Here is a 25,414-nt window from a genome sequence, read left to right as displayed (position 1 = left end):
GTACAGCCTCCTCCTCCAGTAGTTGTTAAATTGTCCACCACCATCCCGACTGGATGTGGCAGGACTGCAGAGCTTATATCTGATTCGTTGATTGCGGAATATCTGAGTTCTGTCTATCGCATGCTGTTTACACTGTTTTGTAAGTAGTCCTTTCTCGTATCTTCGCCAGGTTGGTACCTTACTTTTAGGTATGCCTGGTGCTGCTCCTGGCATACCCTCTGGCACTCTTCATTGAACCAGGGTTGATCCCCCACTTGATTGTAATGGTAGAGTTGGGGATATGAGGTTACAGATTGTGGTTGACTACAATTCTGTTGCTACTGATGGCCTACAGCACCTCATAGATGCACAGTTTTGAGTTGCTAGATCTGTTCAAAACCTATCCATTTAGCATGGTGGTAGTGCCACACAACACGATGGAGGGCATCCTCAACGTGAAGGTGGGACTTGGTCTCCACAAGGATTGTGTGGTGGTCACTACTACCAATACTATCATGGACAGATGCATCTGTGGCAGGAAGCTTGGTGAGGACAAGGTCAAGGAGGTTTTTCCCTCTTGTTGGTCCCCCACCACCTGCCACAGACCCAGTGTAGCAGCTATGTACTTTAGGATTCAATGAGCTCAGTGTTTCCCAACTTCTCTTCTGAAAGATCTGGCTCTAATTTTTAGGCTATGTCCCATGGTCGTATGATCCCTAAACAGCGGAAATGGTTTCTCTCCATCTTCCCTATCTGTTTCTCATTAATATCTTGAAAACTGCAACCAAATCATCCGTAATGATCTAAATTACAGGGAACACAATCCAAATTCTTTAATCTGTCCTATTTAAACCTTAAGAGTCCGGGTATAATTCTTGTAAGACTGTTCTCCCTCCAAGACCAGTATATCTTTCCTAAGGTGTGATTCTCACAACAGAACACAGTTCTCCAGGTGTATTCAAACTGGTAAAAGCAAAATACTGCGGATGCTGGAAATCTGAAACAAAAATAAAAATAGCTGGAAAAACTCAGCAAGTCAGACAGCATCTGCGGAGCTATTCCTCTCCACAGATGCTGTCAGACCTGCTGAGTTTTTCCAGCTATTTTTATTTTTGTATTCAAACTGGTGCTTTGTATAGCTGTAGCATGACTTCTACCCGCTTGTATTCTAGTCCTCAAGATATGTCCCCACATATCCCTTGATTACCTTACCTAACAAAAATCTATCAGTCTCAGTCTTGAAAATTTCAACTGACTCATCGTACACAGCCTTTGGAGGAAAAGTGTTCTACAGTTCCACTCTGTGTCAAACAGTGCATCTTAGTCACTGTGTCTCCTGCCAACACAAGATGGCCACAAGTTGGCCATCGATACCCGTCTGTGCATGCGCACTTGTCTGCACACGTTCAGAAAATCCTGACGCATTTTGCCCTTCCAAACTCGGGTTGTGTCAGGGGCTATTTTTAAATTATAAAATACCATTATAAATTGATGTTGCATGATCAATGAAATGAGTGGAGAGCTGCAGTCATACAAATAAGAAATATGAATATAAACCAGCCTCACAGAGACTAGCTGTAGTATAGACTAATGCTAGTCCAGCCTGTAAAACATCCCATAACATTGCACACCTTTTATTCGTCTGTCAGCTCTCCAGTTGCCTCACATAATTTTCCAACAATGAAACAAGCAAAAGGGAAAAGGGTAAAATACAGAAAGAATGACATATATAAATGGAAAATGCTGGGGAGAATGAGAAGATCATGTAGCATTTGTGTAGAAGCTCGGGTTAATGGGTCAGAGCGCTGAACATTGTTCGAACTGAAAGCTAAATCCAAAGATATAATTGCAGTTTATTTTCCTTCATTTCTGCCCTGGCCGCTGCCTACTCCATCGCTCTCAATGACATCACGGAGTAAACAGTACAGCTGTGCATGCTCTGCTTTGGCAGCAAATGTAGCCCATCATAATTTTGTCCTAATGGCCTCATTCAAATTGGTGATTCCATACTATTGCTCTGATCGGCCCACCAGAGAAAATAAAGAGAAACTGTCAAATGTCTTTATCAGTTAACTGCTTCAATTCTTCTTTCAAACTTTTATATTCAAAGGAATGCAAGGCATGTTTATGCAATTTACCCTTGAAATTTAGACCTTAAATCTTGGCATTATTCTGGTGAACCTTTATTGTAGCCCTGCCAAGGACCCTTCATCCTTCCTGAAGTGCAATGCCAAAACTTAAATGCAGGAATAAAAACAGAAAGCTGGAAAAACTCAGCGGGCCTGGCCACATCTGTGGAGAGAAAAAGAGTTAACATTTGGAGTCCAATATGACTGTTCATTGGAACCAACCAGACCTGCTGAGTTTTCCAGCACTTTCTGTTTTTATTTCAGATCTCCAGCATCCAGAGTATTTTGCTTTTATTTAAATACAGAGCTCCTGGTTAGGTCACGAGCATCTGTACAACTAAAATATAGGCCTGAATTTCACGCTTGGCATGCGTGCCAAATCGGTGGGAGCAGCAGCAGATGTGGAATCCGCTCCTGGCCGTGGTCACTTTGCAAACGCGATTTCATGCTGGATGGTTAATTAAGGTCCGCCCAGCGTGAAACACGTCTTCTCAATTGTCGGCAAGGGCCAGGTGGGGGTGAAGGGTCTGTCGGGCGCCGGGTCCAATGCCGACCAATGAACAATGAACTCACCGGCAGCTGGAGATGTCAGGTGGGAGGGCAATTCATGTCACTCAGATGTGAAACTTTTCTGCACAAGATAAAGGCAGGTGTCTCAGTTCAGGGCCTCTTCCCTGTGCTTTGTGCAGCCTTGAGACCAAAATGATGGTCCGGCCTCACACTCCCTGGACACATTAGTGATGCCTCCACCTCGATGGTGCTTGTCATTGCTGCCAGAATGTCGTGAGCAGGCATCAGAGTTCCGTCATTCTCTGTGTGTTCTCAACACCTTTATGGTGGGGTTGACCCCATCTCTTCATCATCTGTGACCAGTGATGCTGTGCTCCTGAAGGGCTCAGGTGCTGAAGGCAAACAAAGGATCAGACACTTTTAAAGTTTCATGGCTGTGTCTCCATGTTATCCTGATCAGAGAGTGCAAGCGAGCTGCCCTTGGCCAGACAGGAGTCACATTCTCAGAGTCTATGTGAAGATCTATGGAGTGTCCTCACTGGATGTTGTCATCATCCTCCTGCAATAAAGTGACTGTTAGGACCACCACTGTGTCTCCATGACGGGAGCATGCTCACAGAGAGTATTGGCGCTGCCATAAGCCAGACTGGAGTCATAAGTTCATAGATGCAATGTGAGGATCTATGGTGTCTCCTCGCTGCATGTCGGTATCATCCTCCCAAAATCTAGCAACTATGAGGGCCTCCGGAGTGCGCCTACCTCGTCTGGCCAGTGCGAGGGCCTCAAGACCTTTGGGGACCTCCTCACCCTCATCACCATCGACTTCCTCCTCATTGGAGGAGACCTTCAGCTCCTCCATCTCCTCCTCAGCCAGCTCCTCTCCCCGTTGCAGCGCCAGGTTGTAAAGGGTGCAGCAGGCGATGACTATGCATGACATCCTCTGCAGACTGTATTGCAGAGCTCCGCTAGTCCGGTCCATGCACTGGAACCGCATTTTCAGCATCCCGATGGTTTGCTCCACTAAGTTGTGAGTTGCAGCATGAGCCTTGTTATACCTTCACTCTGCTGCAGTCTGAGGCCGCCGCACGGGTGTCATTAGCCATGTCCTCTGTGGGTAGCATTTATCCCTGAGGAGCCATCCCTGGAGCCTCTATGGGCCCTGGAAGATGTCAGGGATTTATGACCGACTAAGAATGTGGGAGTCATGGACACCCCCTGGACACCGTGTGCAGACCTGCAGGATGCATTTGTAGTGGTCGCACACCAGCTGCACATTCAATGAATGGAAGCCCTTGCAGTTGATATAGTTGATCACTTGTTGTGATGGAGATCTGAACACCACACGAGTGCAGTCAATGGCACCCTGCACCTGTGGGAAACCTGAGATCTGGATAAATCCAATCGCTCTTGCATCCTGGCACTCTTGGTCCTGGGAGAAATGCGCAAAGTTGTGTGCCCTCGTGAAACTGGCATCTGTGATCTCATAGATGCATTTATGGGCGGAGGCTCGTGATTTCCCACAGAGGTCACCTGTGGAGCCCTGAAAGGAGACACTGACATAGAAATTGAGCACCATGGTCACTTTCACAGCCACTGACAGTGGATGCCCTCCATGCCCCCGTGTCGTCAAATCCTGCAGTAACTGGCAGACGTGACTGACCAGTTCCCAAGACATGTGCAGTCTTTGGCGACACTGGTTCTCTGTTACCTGTAGGAATGAAAGATGATGTCTATAGACCCTGATTCTAGCTAGGCGCCGACCAGTGACAGCTCGCTGTGGCTCTTCAGCGGCGTGTGTGAGAGCCCCTGCCGCCCCTCTTCCTGAAGGTGCTGCCCCTCCTTCTGCACAGCCAGACACCTCCATTGCTCTCTTCTATGTCATCTTCGCACTCTACACCACTAGATATACAGCTAATTCACCAGGTTCCATGCTCCTGATATACTCCTCCCTGTATATCATTATAAGGCCAGCCCACTGGAATCATCCTCCCATAACACTGGATTGTCTGTCCATGTTGGCGTGATTACATTCGTGGGCTAGCATGGGTGTTCTAAGAACCTCTCTTTGGTTAAGTCTGAAGGCTCCTTAACACATCCCAGAGAGTGCTGGCCACCACTTGGATGGCCAGAGTTTAGCGTGCTGCATGGCTGCCCAAAACCCCGCCCACCTCCGCCCCACTCCAACTGACCGATTGGCGACAGCCTTGCCCATTGGGCTGCATGCTGTGCTCTCAGCTCAGGGCAAGCAACCTCCTAACCCGCACTGCATATTTCCCTCACAAAACACACTTTCCCACATTCACATTTGCTTCTTCTCTTCTTGTTGGGTTGAATGCTGTCTCAAAGTTGCTGCTGAGACCCAGACCAATTACTGCCCCTCAAAGTCAGCTGTTCCTTTCTTGTTGCTGAACTGGTTTCATCTGTTTAAATTCTGTGGCTCTTGAATCTTGGTGGTTGTTATTCATGCTCCTGTTGGTGGATTTAGGATTTATCCACCAAAAATTTCACAATAAATAACACCCATCCTCAAGAATCAAGGAATTAAAACAAGTAAATCCAGAACAGCAATAAGTAGCAATCAACATTATGTGAAAATATGCATATTTGAGGCAGGTTTCCCACCCCAGAATTGGCATTCTCATGTAGAAAGAGAGCTGGTTTAAGAAAAAGTAATGTTACATTGATGAAATGGGTGCCACTCTACTTTGGGGGTTAGGTTCTGGTCAGTCAGATACAAGTTTTGGAGGTAATCTGAAGAACAGCTAAGTACTGATTCGTATTATCAGCAATTAATTTATGAAAAAAACCCTGAAAACTTTATAGAAAGCAGGAGTGGAATATTGTGGAGATAAACAGGATAAATGGTATAAAAAGGATAATTTTGAAGTGCTTTGAACTAAACCACAACAATAGGTTAGGGGGCAAGTTTCAAACTAAGAAAGGGCAGAAGTCTGTTACCCTTATCTTCTACTCCAGGCAGGGAAATAAAACGTATGTCCTTTAGTTCTGTCATCAGTTTAAAAGTAGAAAGAACTTGAATTTACATAGTACCCTACTTTTCTATCTTATCTGAGCTTTGCTTTTGAAGGTTTATTACGTTGCATCTTCTATTACGACTATTCTAGCCACCGCGTTTTATGATGTAGCTCCTCTTCATGAGATAAGAAGAGGTGGTAATTTAACTTCATAATATTAGACTAAGGACTGTTGTAAGGAGAACTGGCAGAAAGACAGATTTTTAAAAAGAGATTATGCTGTTTTGTGGAAAAATGCCATTCCTATATGTGAGAAATTATTTACAGTTTAAAGTAAAATAATACTGAATTAATAGTTAGTTTATACATGTTTGGGGGTGTTTTTGTTTCAATCATAAACATACTGCATTGCTGTTATTTATTTCAGATTGGTTATTGGGAAGTATATGATGGATCAGTTATCAGAGAGCTGGATGGTTCCTTGTCAGGTTCTGTCAATGGAATGGACATCACAGCAAATGGTGACTACTATGTTACTGGTAAGAAAAATCTCAAACTATGATTTGGCTGGAAATTTTCATTTATGAAATAATTTTCTCTAGTTATTGTGATCATGGAATAATCTAATAAAGCAGTTTTGAAGGTTTCATAAATTTCTAGATTGCTGCCTTCCAATCATTGGGGATGTCTACTTTAAAAATAATGTGTGTAGTTAACATAATGAACAATGTTTCTCTTCTGTTTCTGCGTTTTACTAGCAGCAGTGCTCAATGTACAGCGATTTCCAAAGTAATCCATGCCAAAGAAATATGATGATTTTCAGATTGAAATGCAAATAATTGTGAAATAAGTTTTCAGTGATCACATCTAAATTATTTCTCAATAATCTAGCAGCAATAACATCAAAATGCAATCCTGTAATACACTCATCTTTATAAATCAGTAACAGGGAATGTATTGATGTTTGCATTGTAAGCACAAAACTCAATAAAAACTTATATAAAATTAAAACTTCACATTACTGGGAAAAAAACTACCAATAATAAGGATGTATTTGAAGATGTTAATCTAATCTCAGTATTGAGGGTACCAAGATATATTCCATTAAGAAAGAAAGACTCTGAGAAGGATGGATTATCAGTGGCTAACCAAGGAAGTTGAGTACGGTATCAAATTGAAAGAAAAGGTTTACAATGCTGTGAAGATTAGTGGAAGATTGGGATCTTTTTTAAAAATCAGGAAAGGATGATCAAAAATAATAAAGAGGGAAAAATTAAATAAAACTAGCAAGAAATATAAAAACAGACTGTAAAAACTTCTACAAGTATATAAAAAGGAAAAGAGTAACTAAAGTAAGCACTGGTCTCTAAGAGGATGAGACTGGGGAATTAATAATGGAAACAAGGAAATGGCAGAGATTTTGAACAAGTATTTTGTACCTGGCTTCACAGTAGAAGGCACAAAAGCATCCCAAGAATAGTAGAAAATCAATGGGCAAAAGGGCGTGAGGGACTTAAAATAACTACTATCACCAGAGAAAAAGTACTGACAAAACTAATGGGACTGAAGGCTGACAACTCGACTGGATCTGATGACCTGTATCCTCGAGTCTGAAAAGTGAAAGTGGATGCATTGGTAATAATCTTCCAAAATTCCCTGGATTCTGGAAAGGTCCCAGCAGACTGGAAAACTGCAAATGCAACAACTCTACTCAAGAATGGAGGGAGACAGAAAACAGGAGACTATAGGCCAGTTAGCCTAATGTCTGTCATTGGGAAAATGTTAGTATCCATTATTAAGCATGTAGTAGCAGGACATTTAGAAAATCATGATACAATCAGGCAGAGTCAACATGAAAGGGAAATTGTGTTTGACAAATTTATTTGGTTCTTCGAGGATGGAACAAGCAGAGTAGATAAAGGGAAACCAGTAGATATGATGTATTTGGATTTCAAAAAGGCACTTGATAAGTTATCACATAAAAACACAAGAACTCAGGGCGTTGGGAGGATATATTACAGTGTGGCATAGTTAGAGGACTTGCTAACTAACAGGAAACAGAGAGTTGGGATAAATGGGTCACTTTCAACTTGGCTAAATTGCAATTAGTGGAGTGCCACAGGGATCAGTGCTGGGACCTCAACTATTTACACTCTATAGTAATGACATGGATGAAGGGACATACTGAATTATAGTCAAATTAGCTGGCGATGCAAAAATAGGTAGGAAAGCAAGTTGTAAGAAGGATACAAAGAATCTAAAAATTGATATAGATAGGCTACGTGGGTGGGCAAAAATTTGGCAGATGGAGTATAATGTGGGAAGATATGAGGTTGTCCACTTTGGCAGGAAGAATAGAAAAGCAGAATATTATTTAAATGGCGAGACTGGAGAATGCTGCGGTACAATGTAATCTGGGTGCCCTTGCACATGAATCACAAAGGGTGGAATTTTATGGGGGCGGTGCCGTGACATGCGGAGAGCCATTCAGAAGTCTATTGACTTCGGTATGACCATAAAAACTCATCAGTGTAAAGTTAAACATGCAGGTATAGCAAGTATTACAGAGGCAAATGGAGTGTTGGTGTTTATTGCAAGGGAGATGGAGTATAATAGTAGGAAAGCATTACAACAACTGAACAGGGATTGGTGAAACCACACTTAAGAGTATTGTGTGCAGGTTTAGTCTCCTTATTTAGCAAGGGATATACTTGCATTGGAAGTGGTTCAGAGAAGGTTAACTAAGCTGATTCCTGGTTGAAGAGGTTGTCTCCTGAGGAAAGGTTGACCAGTTTTGGCCTACACTCATTGGAGTTTGGAAGTATGATAAGTAGTCTTATTGAAACATACAAGATTCTGAGGAGGCTTGATAGGGTAGATGTTGAGAGGATATTTCCCCTGGTGGGGGAACCTAGAACTAGGGACACAGTTGAAAGATAAGGTGTCTCCCATTTAAGATGAAGATGAGAAGGAATTTGTTCTCCCAAAGAGTCATTAGTCTTTGGAATTCTCTTCCACAGAGAGCAGTCAAGGCTGGATCATTGAATTGATTCAAGGCTGAGTTAGATAGATTTTTGCTCAACAAGGGAGTTGTGGAGGTCAGGCAGGAAAGGGAAGTTAAAACCACAGTCAAATCAACCATGATCTTATTGAATGTCAGAGCAGCGACAAGGAGCCAAATGGCCTACTCCTGCTCCTATTTCTTATGTTATTATTATATATAAATTGTTTATGCTTCACTTGCATTGCGTTTGACATCCTCTCTATTGATTTACAGTGGGTTTTTTTTAGATTTGCTTCAACATATTTATTATTCTCTATCTTTTGTTTATTTTACTCAAAAACTACTTAACGTCTTTACTGATAGAAATCTTTTTCATTCCATTGAATAAATTGAATTCTGGACTGCTTTAGAGCTGTTTATCGACCAGTGTGGCATATATGTGATATCAGTGTAAAACTACTTGCTATACCTGTAGCAACAGCAGGAACTCATTGATAAGGGAATGTAACATTCACATTTAAACATTATACAGAATAAGCTGTGCTGCTTTTAAACCTATTAGGAAAAAGTTCTGAAATATGAATGATATTGTAGCGACACAAATTCCCTACATTTAAGGATAACTGTTTTCTTAAGGGAGTCTCACACTTTCAAAGAAGCCACAATGCAATTTTATATAAGTTGTTATGAATATGAAGTTTATAGGATAGTTATGTTTTGCATCTTTTTTTTAATTTAAGCTAAAAGGAACTAGTAAAGGGCGTCATGTGACCTCTTCTGAATTCTGCCCGACAACAAGCCTGGGTGGCTTGGTTGCTAAAGGTTAAAAGGGGGGCCCAAGTTGATTTACTCGGAAGAAGGTGCAAGATGTTCACACCTGTAGACAATGGAGAGGGCAGCTGTGCTGGTGTGGGTAGACTGTTGGGCCTAGAATTTTGCAGGGCGGAACCATTTAAAAATGGTACATAGGACCCGGTTGCAGGACTCGCTGTGCACCTCTCCACTTTCCAGCACTAGCTATTTTTGCCAATGCAGGATGTGGACAGTGAATCATTCCCAACCTGGCTGGCTCCACTGTAGGGATCGGCATCTCATAGCACCGCACCCCCTCATTTTTATGGAGTTGGGCCAGCTCCTCCATGACTTGTGGCTCACGGCCCCTCAGAGGAGTTGTGAACCATTGTCTGGATTTGGGAACTTCTGAAAGTTAAGTTTAAAAGGTCTTACCCATCCCCCCTGTGCCACTTCCATGCCCCCATGCCACCTCTATACTCCCTCCATGGCCTCAAAGCCTCTCCCATGCCCTCCAAGGCCTCCATGCCACCTCCTTGGCCTCCATGCCCCTTCCATGCCCAAACATCCAGTGTGCACTATGTATAGAACCAATGAGCCACATAATAACAATGGCAAGAGTTGAAATGCTGAGAAAAAGCACTCATTCAAAAATTTTGCCAGAAAAAAAAACTGCTGCTCTTACAACCCTATATTCTGTCAAGCAGACAGGGCAATTATTCTTGCCTAAGTAAAGAGTCAGACATTGACAAAAGAGATCACAGAAAAAATACCTTTTTATAGTCACATAAAGATGCCAATCAAGCAAGTAAACACTCCACTCAGTTGTCAAAACTCCTGCTGAATGCATTTGTGAGTCTTGGAGCTCAGCAAAGCATTCATAATGAGCACAAGTTGAGAACCCAGATGTCTGGCCATCAGTTTCTACTGAAACAGTTCCCAGATGGCTTCATTAAGATTAATTTCTATTATTCACCATGCAGAATGTGGGTGGGAGCTCACACTCAGATTAAAGAGACTGAGTTTGTGAGGATGTAAAGGAATGTGGAAGATTCACCTAGCTTGGGCTAGAGGGATGGAATCTCCAGTGTAACCCTCACGATGAAAGTCAGTTTTGGGATTAGAAGTTCCCTGGTTGAGAAAGGGGGAAAAAAGGAAGCAGGCCATTCTGAGCAGATAATATTTTTGCTCTGGTTCCAGGAGAATTAAGTGTCTATTTAAGGGACAATGTAATGTATAACCGTAGTGGGATACCTTCTGTCATGCTAGAATTTAAATGGGGAGTTTCCTTTCTATAGTTTAGAGTATAAATTTGTTACAATCCCTATAGAGACTGATAACTTTTTAAAAGATATTTGAATTTCCAGTGACCAACTGAAAAGAACACGTAAGATTTCAAAGTTTTAAGACTTTTACTGTAATAAACTGACGAAAAGCAACATTGACTAAATACTATTTTTGTAGGTAACTTAGACTCTAAAGTACTGAAAAATGTCCTTATTTAACTTTTAAAATGACCGAAAATTCCTTGACATGTCACTATCTCTTAAGTAGACACTGCATCCTCCTGGAACCAGTCCAAAGCAATTCTTTGCTCCAAATGGGACAGCTTCCTTTTTTCCTTTCTCAGCTGGGTTACTTCTTATCCTAGAACTGACTTTCACTATGAGGGTTACACTGGAGATTCTTCCCCTCTAACCCTAGCTAGATGCATCTTCCAGCCTCCTTTAAACCCTCATAAACTCGATCATTTCAATCTGAGCGTGAGCTCTGTCCATATCCTGCCTGATGACGAATAGGGTCAGCATTTTCTCTGCTTCACATGCAGGACTAGCCGCCTCTATTTCTTACTCCCTTTCTTTCAGATTCTTGCGGACTCACTTGGGTCTATAAGGTTCAGTGATTTCTTAGGAACTCCTGGGGCTGTATCTTCCGGTTGGTGAGCAGGGGGTGGGGCCTGCTCACCAACACGTAAAATGACATGGGGTGACATCGGGTGTGCGTCCCAACGTCAGCCCGCATCATTTGGATTTTCAGTTCGGCGGGTGCGCAACCAAATCGGCTGTGCGCCCACCGAACTGTCAAAAGCCTATTAAGGCCATTAAAAAAGTAATTAAAGTGATTAATGGACCTACCCGTCCAACCTTAAGGTTGGGAACCGATCGGGAACCCGCCCTCCCGTGCCCGCTCCCACACATCCCCCCTGTCAGGGGGAAAATGTTGCCCCTGATATTACAATAGCTTGCTATAGGCAATTGCCTTCCCAGAGCTCTTCTCCATGGCCTCATGGATCACATGGATCATATATCCAGATGAAATGTCAATTAGCTATCCTCCAGACCCCCAACTCTATTCTGTCTTAGAATTAAACAGTTTAAAGTATAATCATTTATAAAACCTGACATTCATAACACCTCCCTGTGAGACTTCGATACGAACGTACAAATTAGGAGCAGGAGTAGGCCACTCAGCCCCTTGAGCCTGCTCCGTCATTCAATAAGATCATGGCTGATCTGAATGTAACATCAACCCCACATTCCTGCCTACCTCCAATAACCATTCGCCCCCTTGTTAATCAAAAACCTATCTAGCTCTGCCTTAAAAATATTCAAAGACTCTGCTTCCACTGCCTTTTGAGGAAAGGAGTTCCAAAGACTCACAAACCTCTGAGAGAAAAAAAATTCTCCTCATCTCTGTCTTAAATGAGCGACCCCTTATTTTTAAACAGTGACCCCTAGTTCTATATTCTCCCACAAGAGGAAATATCCTCTCCACATCCACCCTGTCAAGACCCCTCAGGATCTCAAAGGCTTCAATTAAGTCACCTCACTCTTCTAAATTCCAGTGGATACAAACCTAATCTTTCCTCAGAAGATTACCCGCCCATTCCTGGTATTAGTCTAGTAAACCTTCTCTGAATTCCTTCTAACACATTTACATCTTTCTCACCAATGCCCTGTACAACTGAAGCGTAACCTCTCTACTTTTGTAATCAATTCCCCTCACAATAAATGATAACATTCTATTAGCTTTCCTAATCACCTGCTGTACTTGCATACTAATCTTTTGTGATTCATGCACAAGGATACCCTGATCCCTTTGAATCTCAGAGCTCTGCAATCTCTCATAATTTAGATAATAAGCTTCTATTTTATTCTTTCTGCCAAAATGAATGATTTCACATTTGCCCACATTATACCCCATTTGCCAGATCTTTGCCCATTCATTTAACCTATTTATGTCACTTTGTAGTCCTCTTCACAGTCTACCTATCTTTGTGCCATCAGCAAATTTAGCCACCATTCCTTTGGTCCTTTCATCCAAGTCATTTATACAAATTGTAAAAAGCTGAGGCCCCAGCACTGATCCCTGTGGCACACCACTCATCACATCCTGCCAGCCAGAAAAAGATCCATTTATGCCAACTCTCTGCTTCCTGTTAGCTAGCCAATCTTCTGTCCATGCCAATATGTTACCCTCCTACACCATGAGCTTTTATTTTCTACAATAACCTTTGACATGGCACTTTATCAAATGCCTTCTGGAAATCTAAGCACAGTACATCCACTGGTTCCCCTTTATCCACAGCACATGTGACTCCTTCAAGAACTCCAATAAGTTGGTTAAACATGATTTCCCTTTTACAAAACCATGTTGACTCTGCCTGATTGCCTTGAATTTTTCCAAGTGCCCTGCTATAGTATCTTTAATAATAGCTTCTAACATTTTCCCAATGTCAGATGTTAGGCTAACTGGCCTATAGTTTCCTGCTTTCTGTCTCCCTCCCTTTTTGAATAAAGGAGTTATATTTGCTATTTTCCAATCTAATGGAACCTTCGCCGAATCTAGGGAATTTTGGAAAATTAAAACCAGTGCATCCTATCTTACTAGACACTTCTTTCAAGACCTTAGAGTAAAGTCCATGCGGAGCTGGGGATTTATCAGCCTACAGCCCCAACAATTTGCTCAATACCACTTCCTTTGTGATTGTAATTTTCTTGAGTTCCTCCCTCCCTTCCATTTCCTGATTTACAGCTATTTCCAGGATATTACTTGTGTCCTCTATGGTGAAGACCAAAGCAAAATACCTGTTTAATTCATCCATCATTTCCCTACTTTCCATTATCAATTCCCCAGATGCACTTTCTATAGGACCAACACTCATTTTGTTAACTCTTTTCTTATTTATATATCTACAGAAACTCTTACCGTCCATCTTTGTTTCACTAGATAACTTTCTTTCATACTGTAATTTTCCTTCCTTATTAGTCTTTTTGTCATTCTATGCTGTTCTTTATATTCTTTCTAACCTTCTGATCTACCACCTGTCTTTATGTAATTATATGCTTTTTCTTTAAGTTTGATACTGTCTTTAACTTTTTTAGTTAACCACAGATGGTGGGCCCTCCCCTTGGAATTTTTCTTTCTCATTGGAATGTATCTATTCTCTGTTGTCTGAAATTTCCCTTCTAATATCTGCCATTAGACCTCTAATGCCAGTTCACTTTAGCTGGCTCTGCTTTCATGCCCTCATAATTGCCCTTTTTAAAGTTTAAATTACTAGTCTTGGACACACTCATTTCTCCCTCAAAATGAATGTAAAATTCAATCATGTTATGCTGCCTGGGGATGCCTTCACTGGGAGGTTATTAATTAATCTTATCTCGTTGCTCAATACCAGGTCTAGTATAGCCTGCTCTCTGGTTGGCTTGGCTCCAGAACATGCTGTTCTAAGAAACTATCCCAAAAACATTCTATGAACTCCTCATCTACGCTACATTTGCCCATCTGATTTTTCCAGTCTATATGTAGATTAAAATTCCCCATGATTATTGCTGCACCTTTCTGGTCATCTCCCATCATCCCTTCTTTTATACTCTGTCCTACTATGTAGTTACAATTAGGGGGCCTGTACACCACTCCCAAAAGTGACTTCTTGCCTTTATCATTCCTCATCTCAACCCAAACCACTTCTACATCCTGATTTCCTGAACTTAGGTCAGTGCTCTCTAATGTGCTAATACCATCATTAATTAACAGAGCCACCCCTCCACCTTTTCCTAACTTCCTGTCCTTCCTAAATGTCATGTACCCTTCAATATTCAGGCCCCAATCTATGTCATCCTGTAGCCATGTCTCCGTGATGGCTATCAGATCACACTTATTTATTTCTATTTGCGCTATTAGTTCAACTCTTTTGTTTCAAATGCTACGTGACTTCAGATGCAGAGCCTTTAGTTTTGTACTTTTGTTATTTTTGTAGCACCTAGCCTTATCTGCTGCTTTTTTCTTAGAATTATACTCTCTGTCCCTTCCTGTCATAGATTGTTCATCATTTTCCATATTAATACCTGTCTCTCTTGCCTTGTCTCTACACTTTGGTTTACTATATCTTCCCAAATTTGATCCTTGCCCCCACTATTCAGTTTAAAACCCTCTCTACTTCCCTAGTTAGGCAGCTTGCGAAGACACCAGCCCCAGCAAGGTTCAGGTGCAGACAATCCCAACGGTATAGATTCCACTTTCCCTAATACTGATCCCAGTGTCCCACAAACTGGAACCCACTTCTCCCACACCAGCCTTTGAGCCACGCATTCATTTCTCTAATCTTATTTGTCCCAAGCTAATTTGCATATGGCTCAGGTAATAATCCAGAAATAATTACCTTTAAGGTTCTGCTTCTTAATTTGGTGCCTAACTCATCATACTGACTATGCGGAGCCTCCTCCCTCATCTTGCCTATGTCGTTGGTACCTACATGGACCACGACCAATGGATCTTCCCGCTCCCACTGCAAGTTCCTCTCCAGTCCTGAGCAGATGCCCCAAACCCTGGCACCCGGCATGCAACAAAGCCATCTGGACTCTCGCTCTTTACTACAGAGAACAGTGTCAATCCCCCTTACTATACTGTCCTCTATTACAGCTACATTCCTTTTTGCTCCCCCCACTCGGATGGCGTCCTGTACCACGGTGCCATTGTCAGTTTGCTCATCCACCCTGCAGCCCCCACTCTCATCCAAACAAGCTGAGAGAACCTCACACCTGCTGGACAATTGCAGAGGCTCACACTCCTGCACTCCTGACCTCTGGGTCCCCTTACCTGCTTCACTTGCAGTCACATCCTCCCATCCCTTGCCACTGACCAAATCAGAAGACCCTTTCCTAATTGGTGTGACTGCCTCCTGGTATAAAACATCCAGGTAACTTTCCCCCTCCCTGATGTGTCACAGAGTCTGCAGCTCAGCCTCCAGCTCAATGACTCTGAGCCAAAGTTCCCCAAGCCGCAAATGCCTACTGCAGATGTGTTTGCCCTCACAATGTTATCCAGGAGCTCCCACATGCTACAGCCTTGACACATCACCTGTCCTGCCATCATTAATGTGTTTAAAATAATTATTTGGTTATATTAATCACTTATTTAATGTTGTTTTCTTACATATTTGATTAACTTTACCATCAAATTGTGTACTATTTTAAACCTTAGGGATAGAATAGAACTTACCCACTTACCAGATACTCACCAAACTGCTAGCTCCTTTCCCTGTATTAGAGCAAGAACCAATTTCTATGGGATGAGAAAGAGGAAACAAACAACTCCTTCCCCAACTCCCCTCTCACCAAACTCCAAGTCTTCACTCAGTTTGTCAACTGCACTCCGTTTGCCAAGGCTGCACTAAAGAACCCTGAAATTATAGCAAACAGAGCTAGGGCTACAGAAACCAGATTCAACCAGGTAGCTAGTTAACTGCTCAGCTCCTACAGCTGAGAGTGGGTTTACTCTTTCTAAACTGAAAGAAAGAAAGGAAGAACTTAGCCTGCTTACACAGTACTTTCCAGTTACTGCTAATTACAGACTAGATTAGATTTTAAGAGCAAAATTTTAGAACAAAATTAATATTAAAATTCCCCTCTCACCAAACTCCAAGGCCAGAATTTTTGGCTTGGTGTGTGGGTACAACACACCCAAGTGTGAAATAAAGTGCGTTGATGTTGGCCGAGCGTGCTGACGTCAACACGCACTCTTGCGATATTTCGCTAGGCGGGTGTGCGATGAAGACGGAGGCGCGCCTGCCATTAATGAAGTAGCCAGTTAAGACCCTTGAGACACCAATTCTCTGAGAGCAGAATTTTCTGGCTGACGTGCGGGTGGTGGAGTGCTTAAAATGTTGTGCGCTGACGTCGTGCGAGCGTCCCGACATCAGCGCGTGGCGTCACGATATTTCGGTTGGCGGGCACACTCAGCAGTTCACCCACCATTAATTAATGGCCTCCTTAAGGCCCTTAACTCGCCAATTGTCCAGGATTTTGAGGGGCTCGTGCGAATTTTGGGTCGGTGCATGGGCCCAACGGGCAGGTGGGGAGGAGATTTTTTTAATCAAAGTCATGCACTGGCGGGATATGTGGGCTCAGAGGGGTTGGTCATGTTTTCCATGAACTTTTAATTGCAGAAAGTGTTTTAAAGTTGCCTGTTTGATTGTTAGCAGTTCGCATCGATTTCCAAGAGCTTTTTGTGTACTTTGAAACCAGTCTGCAGACAGTAATCTTTCTTGGGCCTGCAGCTTTCCGGAGGCCTCCATTTAGCCTGGGGGTATGGGTTCTGACATCTTCACTGGAGGCAGCTCTTCTGAGGAGGAAGGGAGGGATAGAATAAGGAGGAGGCCAGGACTGGACAATCAGCCTCCAGGGGAGCCACCTTTGGGAGGCCAGGCGCAGGCACAAGGAGTGCAGGGCCAAGAGGTTGTCCAAGGTGCAAGGGGCCACAGAAGATGCCACTATCCTGCTGCCAGGGTTTACAGGCGGCGAAGCAGCTATCTCAATATGACTGAGGTGCAGTGCCGAAGGAGGCTCCATCTCTCAAAGGAGACAGTCAACTATATCTGTCAGATGATTGGCCCTGAGATCTGTCCTAACTGTGTGGGCAGACACCCCATGCCAGTGGCTCTGAAGCTCACAGTTGCCCTCCACTGCTATGCCTCTGGCTCCTTCCAGGGCTCGGTGGGTAATCTTTGCGGTGTCTCCCAATCAGCTGTCAGGCAGGTTACAGACGCTCTGTTCAGATGGGCATTGACCTTCATCCACTTCCGCTGCACCCAGGCAAGTCAGGGACAGTGAGCCAGAGGCTTCGCGGCCATTGCTGGCTTCCCCTGCGTCCACGGTGCAATAGGCTGCACACATGCGGCCATCAAGGCGCCAGCAGGTGAGCCCGGTGCCTTCGTCAACAGGAAGGGATTCCACTCCATGAACGTGCAGATAGTGTGTGATCACAGGATGCAGATTCTACAAGTCTGTGCAAGGCACCCAGGCAGCTCCCACGATGCCTACATCCTCAGACACTTCCAGGTGCCGAGGCTCTTCAGTGCTTCGGCTCGGCTGGATGGTTGGCTGCTGGGTGACAAGGGCTATCCCCTCAGAAGGTGGCTCATGACGCCTCTCCGCCATCCAAGAACAGAGGCAGAGCAGTGGTAGAATAGGAGCCACGCCTCCACAAGGGCGGTGGTAGAGAGAACCATCAGTCTTCTCAAGATGCGCTTCCGGTGCCTGGACCGTTCAGGGGGCGCACTGCAATACCCCCCAGATCAGTGTGTCACTGATAGTGGTTGCATACTGTGCTCCCCACAATCTGGCACTGGAAAGGGGGGACCCACTGGAGGAAGAAGATCTTGACACAACTGCTCAGGCAACAGACAATGAATCTAGTAATGAGTCAGAGGACGAGCATGGTTGGGGGGACGCTGAGGGCATAGATGCAGACCGGGACAACCTCCAGAGCGGCTGGGCGACCCAGGACGCTTTGATCCAATGTTCCCTCAGCTAGCCTACCAAATAAGAGCCATCACTACATGCCAGGGCTGCAGGCTCCATACTCGGTCCCTGACAGAACCGGTTCCTTGGTCAACAACATAAACTTTATTGAAATAGCACATAATGTAAGGAGAAATATGTCCATCATAACATCATAACTTACCCTGCACCTGCAGAACAAATGAAGCATCCAGAGGCCAGTCGCACAACAGCACATTTAATTGAATGGTGCCTGGCATACATTCTACAAATTAACATTGGCAGGTGTTTTCCATCACACCGATAAACACTGAACGGAAAAATGGGGGAAACAAATATCACCCATGCTCAGGCCATGTTGTGATTAAGGTGCTTTACGTTTTTGCTTGCAGGTGCTACATTTAGGTGCTCCCCCCCCATTGGCACTGGCATTGGGTCCAGCCTGCTCACTCTGCTGTCCTGTTGGCCTTGATGACTTTGGTGGGCGTCCTCTGGCCCGTGGAGTCTGTGCTGGCCCCGCCTGGGAGGGAGCAGCCAGTGCTATGGCTGGTATATCCCCAGTCGCCGCAGCCTCATCAGATACCACAGTCACTGGCAGAGGGGCGGAGGAGCTGCTGCCCTTATCCGGAATGCCCTGAGAGGAGCCCGCAGAGACAACAGGCAGCTCGTGCTGACGTCGTGCGGTCGCTCTGGACCTCCCTGCTCACCATTGATGGATGGGCACCTAGCTAGGATACTGGGTGCCCAATCCATCTCCTGCACTGACACTGACCACCTGAGGCCATTGTCGGTGTAAGGGCTTGCTCGTCCAAATGCATCCCCAGGAGCCCCTGATTCAGCTTCTGGAGGAGCCTCTCAATGAGAGTCGCCACTCTCTCCATGAAGGAGGCATTGCGCTCGGCCATGAGGGTCATTGCATTGCTCATGCCACGCAAGGACTCCTTCACTACGGAGACCATGGCACACATTCTCTCATGTATCTCCACCAGATCCTCCCGCACACCCTGCTGTATGTGCAGCATCTGCTGCCTCATGGACGACTCCAGAGGCACATCATCAGCCACCAAGCTGTTCCTGGTCCCCAGCATTCCTCCGACTGCTGGCGCCCTGGGCATTTTCAACCTCCACCTGCACCTCAAGCAAGTGTGAAGTGCCCTCACCAATGTGCACCGAGATAGTAGCCAGCGATCTAATGCCCACTGAGGTGTTGGTATCTGCACTGGTGCCTGCTTGGCAGAGAGAGTGTGACGCAGGTGCGTTCTGATCAGTATGGTCCCCAGGGGTCAGGGATGGGCCTTCAGGCTACTCATCCCGAAGAGCTGCTGGTGAGCCTAAAAGGAACAACAAGGACATGTCATTAATTGAAGTCATCACGCTGTTACTGTGCATTCTTGGCAGCCTCATGAGACAGAGATCAGGGAGCATCAGGGTACCCTCGTCTTTCCATTATCAATGGGAATTCCAGGTTCGAGGCTCACATCAATATAGAGACTACAGTGGAATGGTTGCAATTACCGACATTCTCACCTCCAGTGCACTGCATTGTTACCTCCCTGTGGCACCCCAACCTCTCCACGGCTGCTTGACCTAGGCACACAGCACCTCTCCAGCTCCAGGGCCTCCTGCTCATAACGAATGAGGATTAGTAGGTGTGGTGGTCCCCCGCCAGTTCGCAACCTCTTTGCATTGTTATGAGGTGTTTTCTCCTGAAAGGATAGAAGAGCATTGATTAGTCCACTCTCTAGCTGCAGTGCCATCGCATCCTGGCCAACCCCACCTGAGGAATACCTTGCAGGCTCAGCCAATTCGTGACTCTGGAGCCACAAGGCACTCAGTCCAAGCAGCCAGGGCTCACCCCCTTGCCCAGATGCTGCCTCATTGACATTTGCCACTCACACTCTAACACCTCTGAGGTCCAAGGGGGGATGGGCAGCTCTTAACTGCTCTGCCATGCCAACACGCTACTCCTTTCCCGATCGCAGTAGATCGCTGAAGCACCTCCGGCACTGCACCCATGTGCACCTCACCACATTGTGGCTGCTGACCCTGGATGCCACCTCCCCCCAGGCCTTTTTGGTGAGGTTGGAGGGGCCTCTTCCTTCCATCTCTGGGGACAAGGATTTCTTCCCGTGCTGCCACCTCCTCCAGGAGGGCAGCAAGGCACTTATCTGAGAAACGTGGGGCTGACTATCCCGCCACCCCGCCCTCCCACCTGCTGTGTCCACCCGCAACACTGTCTATCACAATTTTCCGCGTCCTTTGGTGACAGTCTTCCAAGGGCTACCAAGGCTGCATTTGAATCGGCCGCCGGGTCGCCATTGGACCTGGCGGACATTGAGCACCTGCCCTCGCCCGCCCCATCACGCTCATTCCACTGCTGCATCTTACGCTAGGCTGGCCTTGATTGGCCCGCCCGCGTAAAATCGCGGTGCGCTGCCGATCGTGGGCAGCGGTCAGTTTCACGACCGCTCCTGCCTGCCTCCGCCAAGCACCCCACCAAGGGCAAAATTCTGCCCCAAGTCCTCACTCAGTTTGTCAGCTGCACTCCATTTGCCCTGACAACCTACCCACAGTCAGCACAGATGTATTTGCAATTGTCCAGAGGTGTGAACACCTTGTATGTTCTCAGCACATCTCGCTCTTGTTCCCGTAGCGACCAAGGCACAGAGGCTTGTTGTCAGGCAGAATTCAGAGCAGGCCACATGACCCTCTTTATACCTCCATTTTATCTTAAAGACAGAGTCCCAAAACATAACAATCTTATAAACTTCATATTTGTGACAAGTGGCCTACAAAATAATGGTTAGTCAATGTTGTTTTTGGCTTGTTTGTTACACTAAAAGTCTTAAAATTTGAAATCTTGTTGTGTGATCCTTCCAGTCAGTCACTGGAAATTCAAATATCTTTTAAAAAGTTATTGATCTCTTCGGAGATTGTAACAAATCGAACTTTTTTCTGAAGTGACTGACTAGGAGTCAGGGACAAATAAGAGCTGGAAGGAATAAAAAACTGAAGAGGTTTGAAGATGGCATGCCAAGTGAGAGAGTTGAAGACAGGAATAATGATTTTAAATTTAATATGTGGGGGTGCGGTGGGGTGGAGAGAACCTATATAGATAGTGACATGAAGAATGCAGGCAATCAGGACTTATGTGAGTGGCTGAATTTTGGGCAAGTTATCTTTTTTTGGAATGAGCCAGCAAAGAGGGCATTAGGGACACTTAGCCTCGTGGTCATAAAAGCATGAATCTATACTTTGGGACTGGAATAATTCTTAGACCAAACCAAGGACATTAGTAAACCAGCTGGATTTTTGCAACAATTCAACAACTTCTGGTAGTCAAAAATAGTATAACCTCATTAAAATTCATTTTTTTAGTTGGAAACATCAATGGTTACAGCACAGAAGACCCGTTGTGCCTGTGCCAGGTCTCTGCAAGAGCAACTCAGTCCCACTCTCAACCCTTTTTTCTGTAATTCTACAAGTTTTTGTTCTCTTCAGGTGCTTATCCAATTCCCTTTTGAAATCTAGTATTGAATCTGCTTCTTCCACACTCTCAGACAGTGCATTCCAGCTGTGTAAAAATGTTTTTCCTCATATCACTGTTACTTCTTTTGCCATTCACCTTAAATCCAGGTGCTCTAATTCTTTTTGCCAATGGAAACAGTTTCTCCCTATTTAATGTCCAAACTAGTCATGATTTTGAATAGCTCAATCAAATCTCCTCTCAACCTCCTCCTCTCTAAGGAGAGCAACCCCAACTTCCCCAATCTATCCATGTAACTGAAGTCTCAGGTGTGGGGATGTGGGATGGGAGGAGAGAGGCACCAGGAGCGGGTGTGTTTGCAAGTAGACAACTGCATCAGGGCAGTCCCCATAAACTGCAGTGCAACAGGTCTCTCTCTCTCTCGCTCTTGTGCGCTCTCTTTCTCTGACTTTCTTCTCCTCGACACACCACCTCCCTTCAACACCATCATTGCCCTGAGTTTTGCTTTAATGCATGTGCATGGCTTAGTTCCTTAGTTGGCAATAACTCTAGTTTATTTTATTGGCTGACAACACTGAAAATCCATTCAAAAATAAAGTTTCAGGACTATATCCAAAAAAAAATTACACTTCACAATCACCTGGATTTCACATTCAGCAGTGAAGCAAGGGCACTCACAAGTGACCCCGTGGAGGGCTGCCCACAAAGATCTAGCGATCCCAGTGGCATGGACCTCCCCTTTCCCAATGATGGTTTAAATCTGGCACCAAGTAGGTCAGCAGCCAATCACATTGAAGTATTCACACATAGCAAACCACAAATTTAAAGGCACTTAATATCCTTTAGTTTTAATTTAAATTTTCAGATAGTGAAATAAATGATTTAGATTTGAATAAGATGGAATCTAAAATAAAGATAAAAAATCTTGTAAAAAAAGGAAACAATTATATTTCAAAAGTGGGAAATTTTTATCGTTACAGAGAAATTTAACACTCCACAAATATGAAAGTAGTTTTTCATGGCTAATGAGAGGTTTTAGTAGAAATTATTAAGTTAGTACTCTAATAAAAACTCAAGTTACACCTCCAATGGAGGACAACTTATAACTTTTTGTTCAAATTATATTGTATTAAAAAGAATTAACATGCAAATCATTTACACTTGATAGTCTTTCTTTTTAAAGTATCCATTTGCTCATCCTCCTATGTGTCTCTCACTGTAGAACATCATTGCTTGTTTGGGAGTACAGACAGATGTCCTGTACCCAGGCTTGTACCTACCTGGTTTGCTACCTGCTTTGATAGATATAAAAGAACAGCCAAGATGACTCACCACTCTCTATTTTTAGCTTCCTTCTTGTTTGAAGGCAGCTAATTTTTGCTTTGTAAGCTCCCTGGAACTCACCTTCCAGGGAATTCCAAACATAAACTCAGTTGTTACTCAATGACACCACAATTTGGAGTTGCATCAATATGCTTATTCCAATGTATTTTCTAATCGAATTATATTAATGGCCTTCTATGTAATGTGTATTAAGCAGACCAGAAGGACCTAAAATAGGGGAACATAGGTGCAGGAGGAATAAACAGTTCTATTTATTGAAGCTCCAATATATTCCTCTAAATTATACTAGTCTGAACCAGTTAATATCCTTTGTGCTTTGTAAATTGTTACCACAATATAGTGAATGTAATTATTCCACATAATATATCATATTTTGCACTGATTATAAAATTGAATCTTCATGTTTTTTTAAATCAGGCGGTGAGGATAAGCTGATAAAATTCTGGGGGTACAATGAAGGTGAGATTACACATACTGGAATAGGTCACAGTGGAGCCATCAATCGCGTTAAGATCTCTCCCTTTGCAAAACACATAATCAGTGTGAGTTCCGATGGAGCTATTCTGCGATGGAGATATCCTTATACAAACTAATTTACAATGCACTTTATTGACATAAAACAGTATTGCTTCAGAATTCCACCTTTGACTTTTTTAATGTTTCCGTTTCAGTGATAAATTTTCATGATATCTGCTTATGATTTCAGAGAAATACACCTGCTATAATGTTCATCCTGTTGGTACTTTTCTCAAATACTGCCTTCCTTTAGCATTTAATGTCTTTAGTGTCTTTATTCATTAAAATAGAAATTAAATAATTTTGGGAGAAATCCTCTTTTCCAAAGGTGTAATTGTAAATGACTTGAAGATTAAACACATTAAATATTTTGTGGTTCTGTAAAAACTGAGTTAAATTAATGTATCCACTTTAATAACTTTTAACTGTGTAAAATCAGTAAAAACTAATTCCATACAGTTATGCATTATCTTTTTAGTAGCATCTTCTACATCTGTCTATTTCAATGTACTTATGATATTGAATGATCCATAATTTTTAATTACATTGTAACTTATAGAAGAAATAAATCTTAATTTGACAGTATTGCACCTGGTATCTTTAAATAATGATGTTTTTAAAAATAAATTACGAACTTGTGGAAAAGATTTCCTCTGCCCACTATGTGCAATAAAACCTAAACCAGTTTTAAAGAATGGGTTTATGACTTTCTTACAGAGTGCAGAAAGGAATGTAACCTTGCAAAGTTATTGCTTTCTTACAGTCTCCCTGGAGAATGGAGCAAAGATTTGAAGAAAATAGCCAGTAAACTATTTTAATGAGGTATTAGGCTGTGTTGATCTGTGACCTATAGATCTCAATTACCTAAAATGATTTTGTTCATTATATTGCAATAGTTCAGCCGTATATGTATGGCGAAGGGGATAGGCACATGATTCAGGATGGATGAGTTGCAAAGATGGAATAAAACTGCAAATTATCAGCTCCAGAATTGCAACTCATATATTGCATCAACTTTGTAACTTTTGGTACATTGTCACTTTGCCATGGCAAAAGCCAGATCCCTACGTCAATTATTGAATCGCCTCAAATAGTATTTTAACATTTACTCTTTTACTGAGCAAGTTCAATCTTGTTTCTTAAATGTGCTCACAGCTGACTTAGCTTATAGGGACACACCTAGGTTTCTCATGCCTGTTTCATAAATCTTCAGACAGTGCAAAGCATGTAAGTAAGTACTGTTGGAAGTTGTCTCTCTTTCAAAGACCCACTGAACAAAATGCTGATAATGAACCCAAGAAATTTTAGACTAATTTGCCTTTTATTATTTTCATTAGTGAGCGGTGTGAATGATTTTTAAGTGCTTGTATTTACTTAATTTTGTATGTTTCCCTATATACTGTTATAAGAATGATTGAAACAAGGAAATGCTCCATTAGATATATTGAATGTACATCATTGACCTTTCAAATAATCAATTTTGATCTGTCAACTTCAAGTTCAATACACTTTTGAACTGTCTGCCTATGAAGTCCTTCATGATCTTTGCATTCCAATAAAGTCTTTCAATTCATTTACACACTTGAGAAATATACACTTTTTTAAATGATTGGTATTGTATAACTGAGGCTTGAGATCTAGAGCAAACTTTGAGGAGTATCTCAGAGCCTTGTAGTACTTCACAGATGATCGTCACTGTACAGGAAAATAGTAGAAGCCAACAACTATATCACATTTTTATTTACTGAATTCAATCCAAAGGTATTGCAACAAAGTAATATTTATTAAGGACAAATATTATCATAAAAAATGGTATTAAAGGAACTACAGAGTATTGTGGGATACTTAAATTTTGGTTGTCAGGTCCTTCGATTCAGGTGGAAGATATGCCCTTG

At 43.3% G+C, this 25,414-nt stretch overlaps 1 protein-coding gene across 1 annotated transcript in view; it reads left to right on the top strand.

The window, feature by feature from the left end:
* The window catches only part of cfap52 (cilia and flagella associated protein 52), an 83,142-nt gene extending 58,039 nt beyond the window's left edge, over positions 1-25,103 (top strand). Inside the window, exons 13-14 of the mRNA XM_078570608.1 lie at positions 6,021-6,132; positions 23,421-25,103. Of these exons, the coding sequence (XP_078426734.1) occupies positions 6,021-6,132; positions 23,421-23,596 (288 nt within the window). The 3' untranslated portion in view covers positions 23,597-25,103. The remainder of the gene's footprint in view (positions 1-6,020; positions 6,133-23,420) is intronic.
* The last annotated feature ends 311 nt before the right edge of the window (positions 25,104-25,414 follow it).

The sequence above is a fragment of the Cetorhinus maximus genome, chromosome 24, assembly GCF_964194155.1.
Source record: "Cetorhinus maximus chromosome 24, sCetMax3.hap1.1, whole genome shotgun sequence".
Taxonomy (NCBI): domain Eukaryota; kingdom Metazoa; phylum Chordata; class Chondrichthyes; order Lamniformes; family Cetorhinidae; genus Cetorhinus; species Cetorhinus maximus.
Note: the sequence above shows the minus strand (reverse complement) of the source record. Positions and strands in the feature narration are given on the sequence as shown.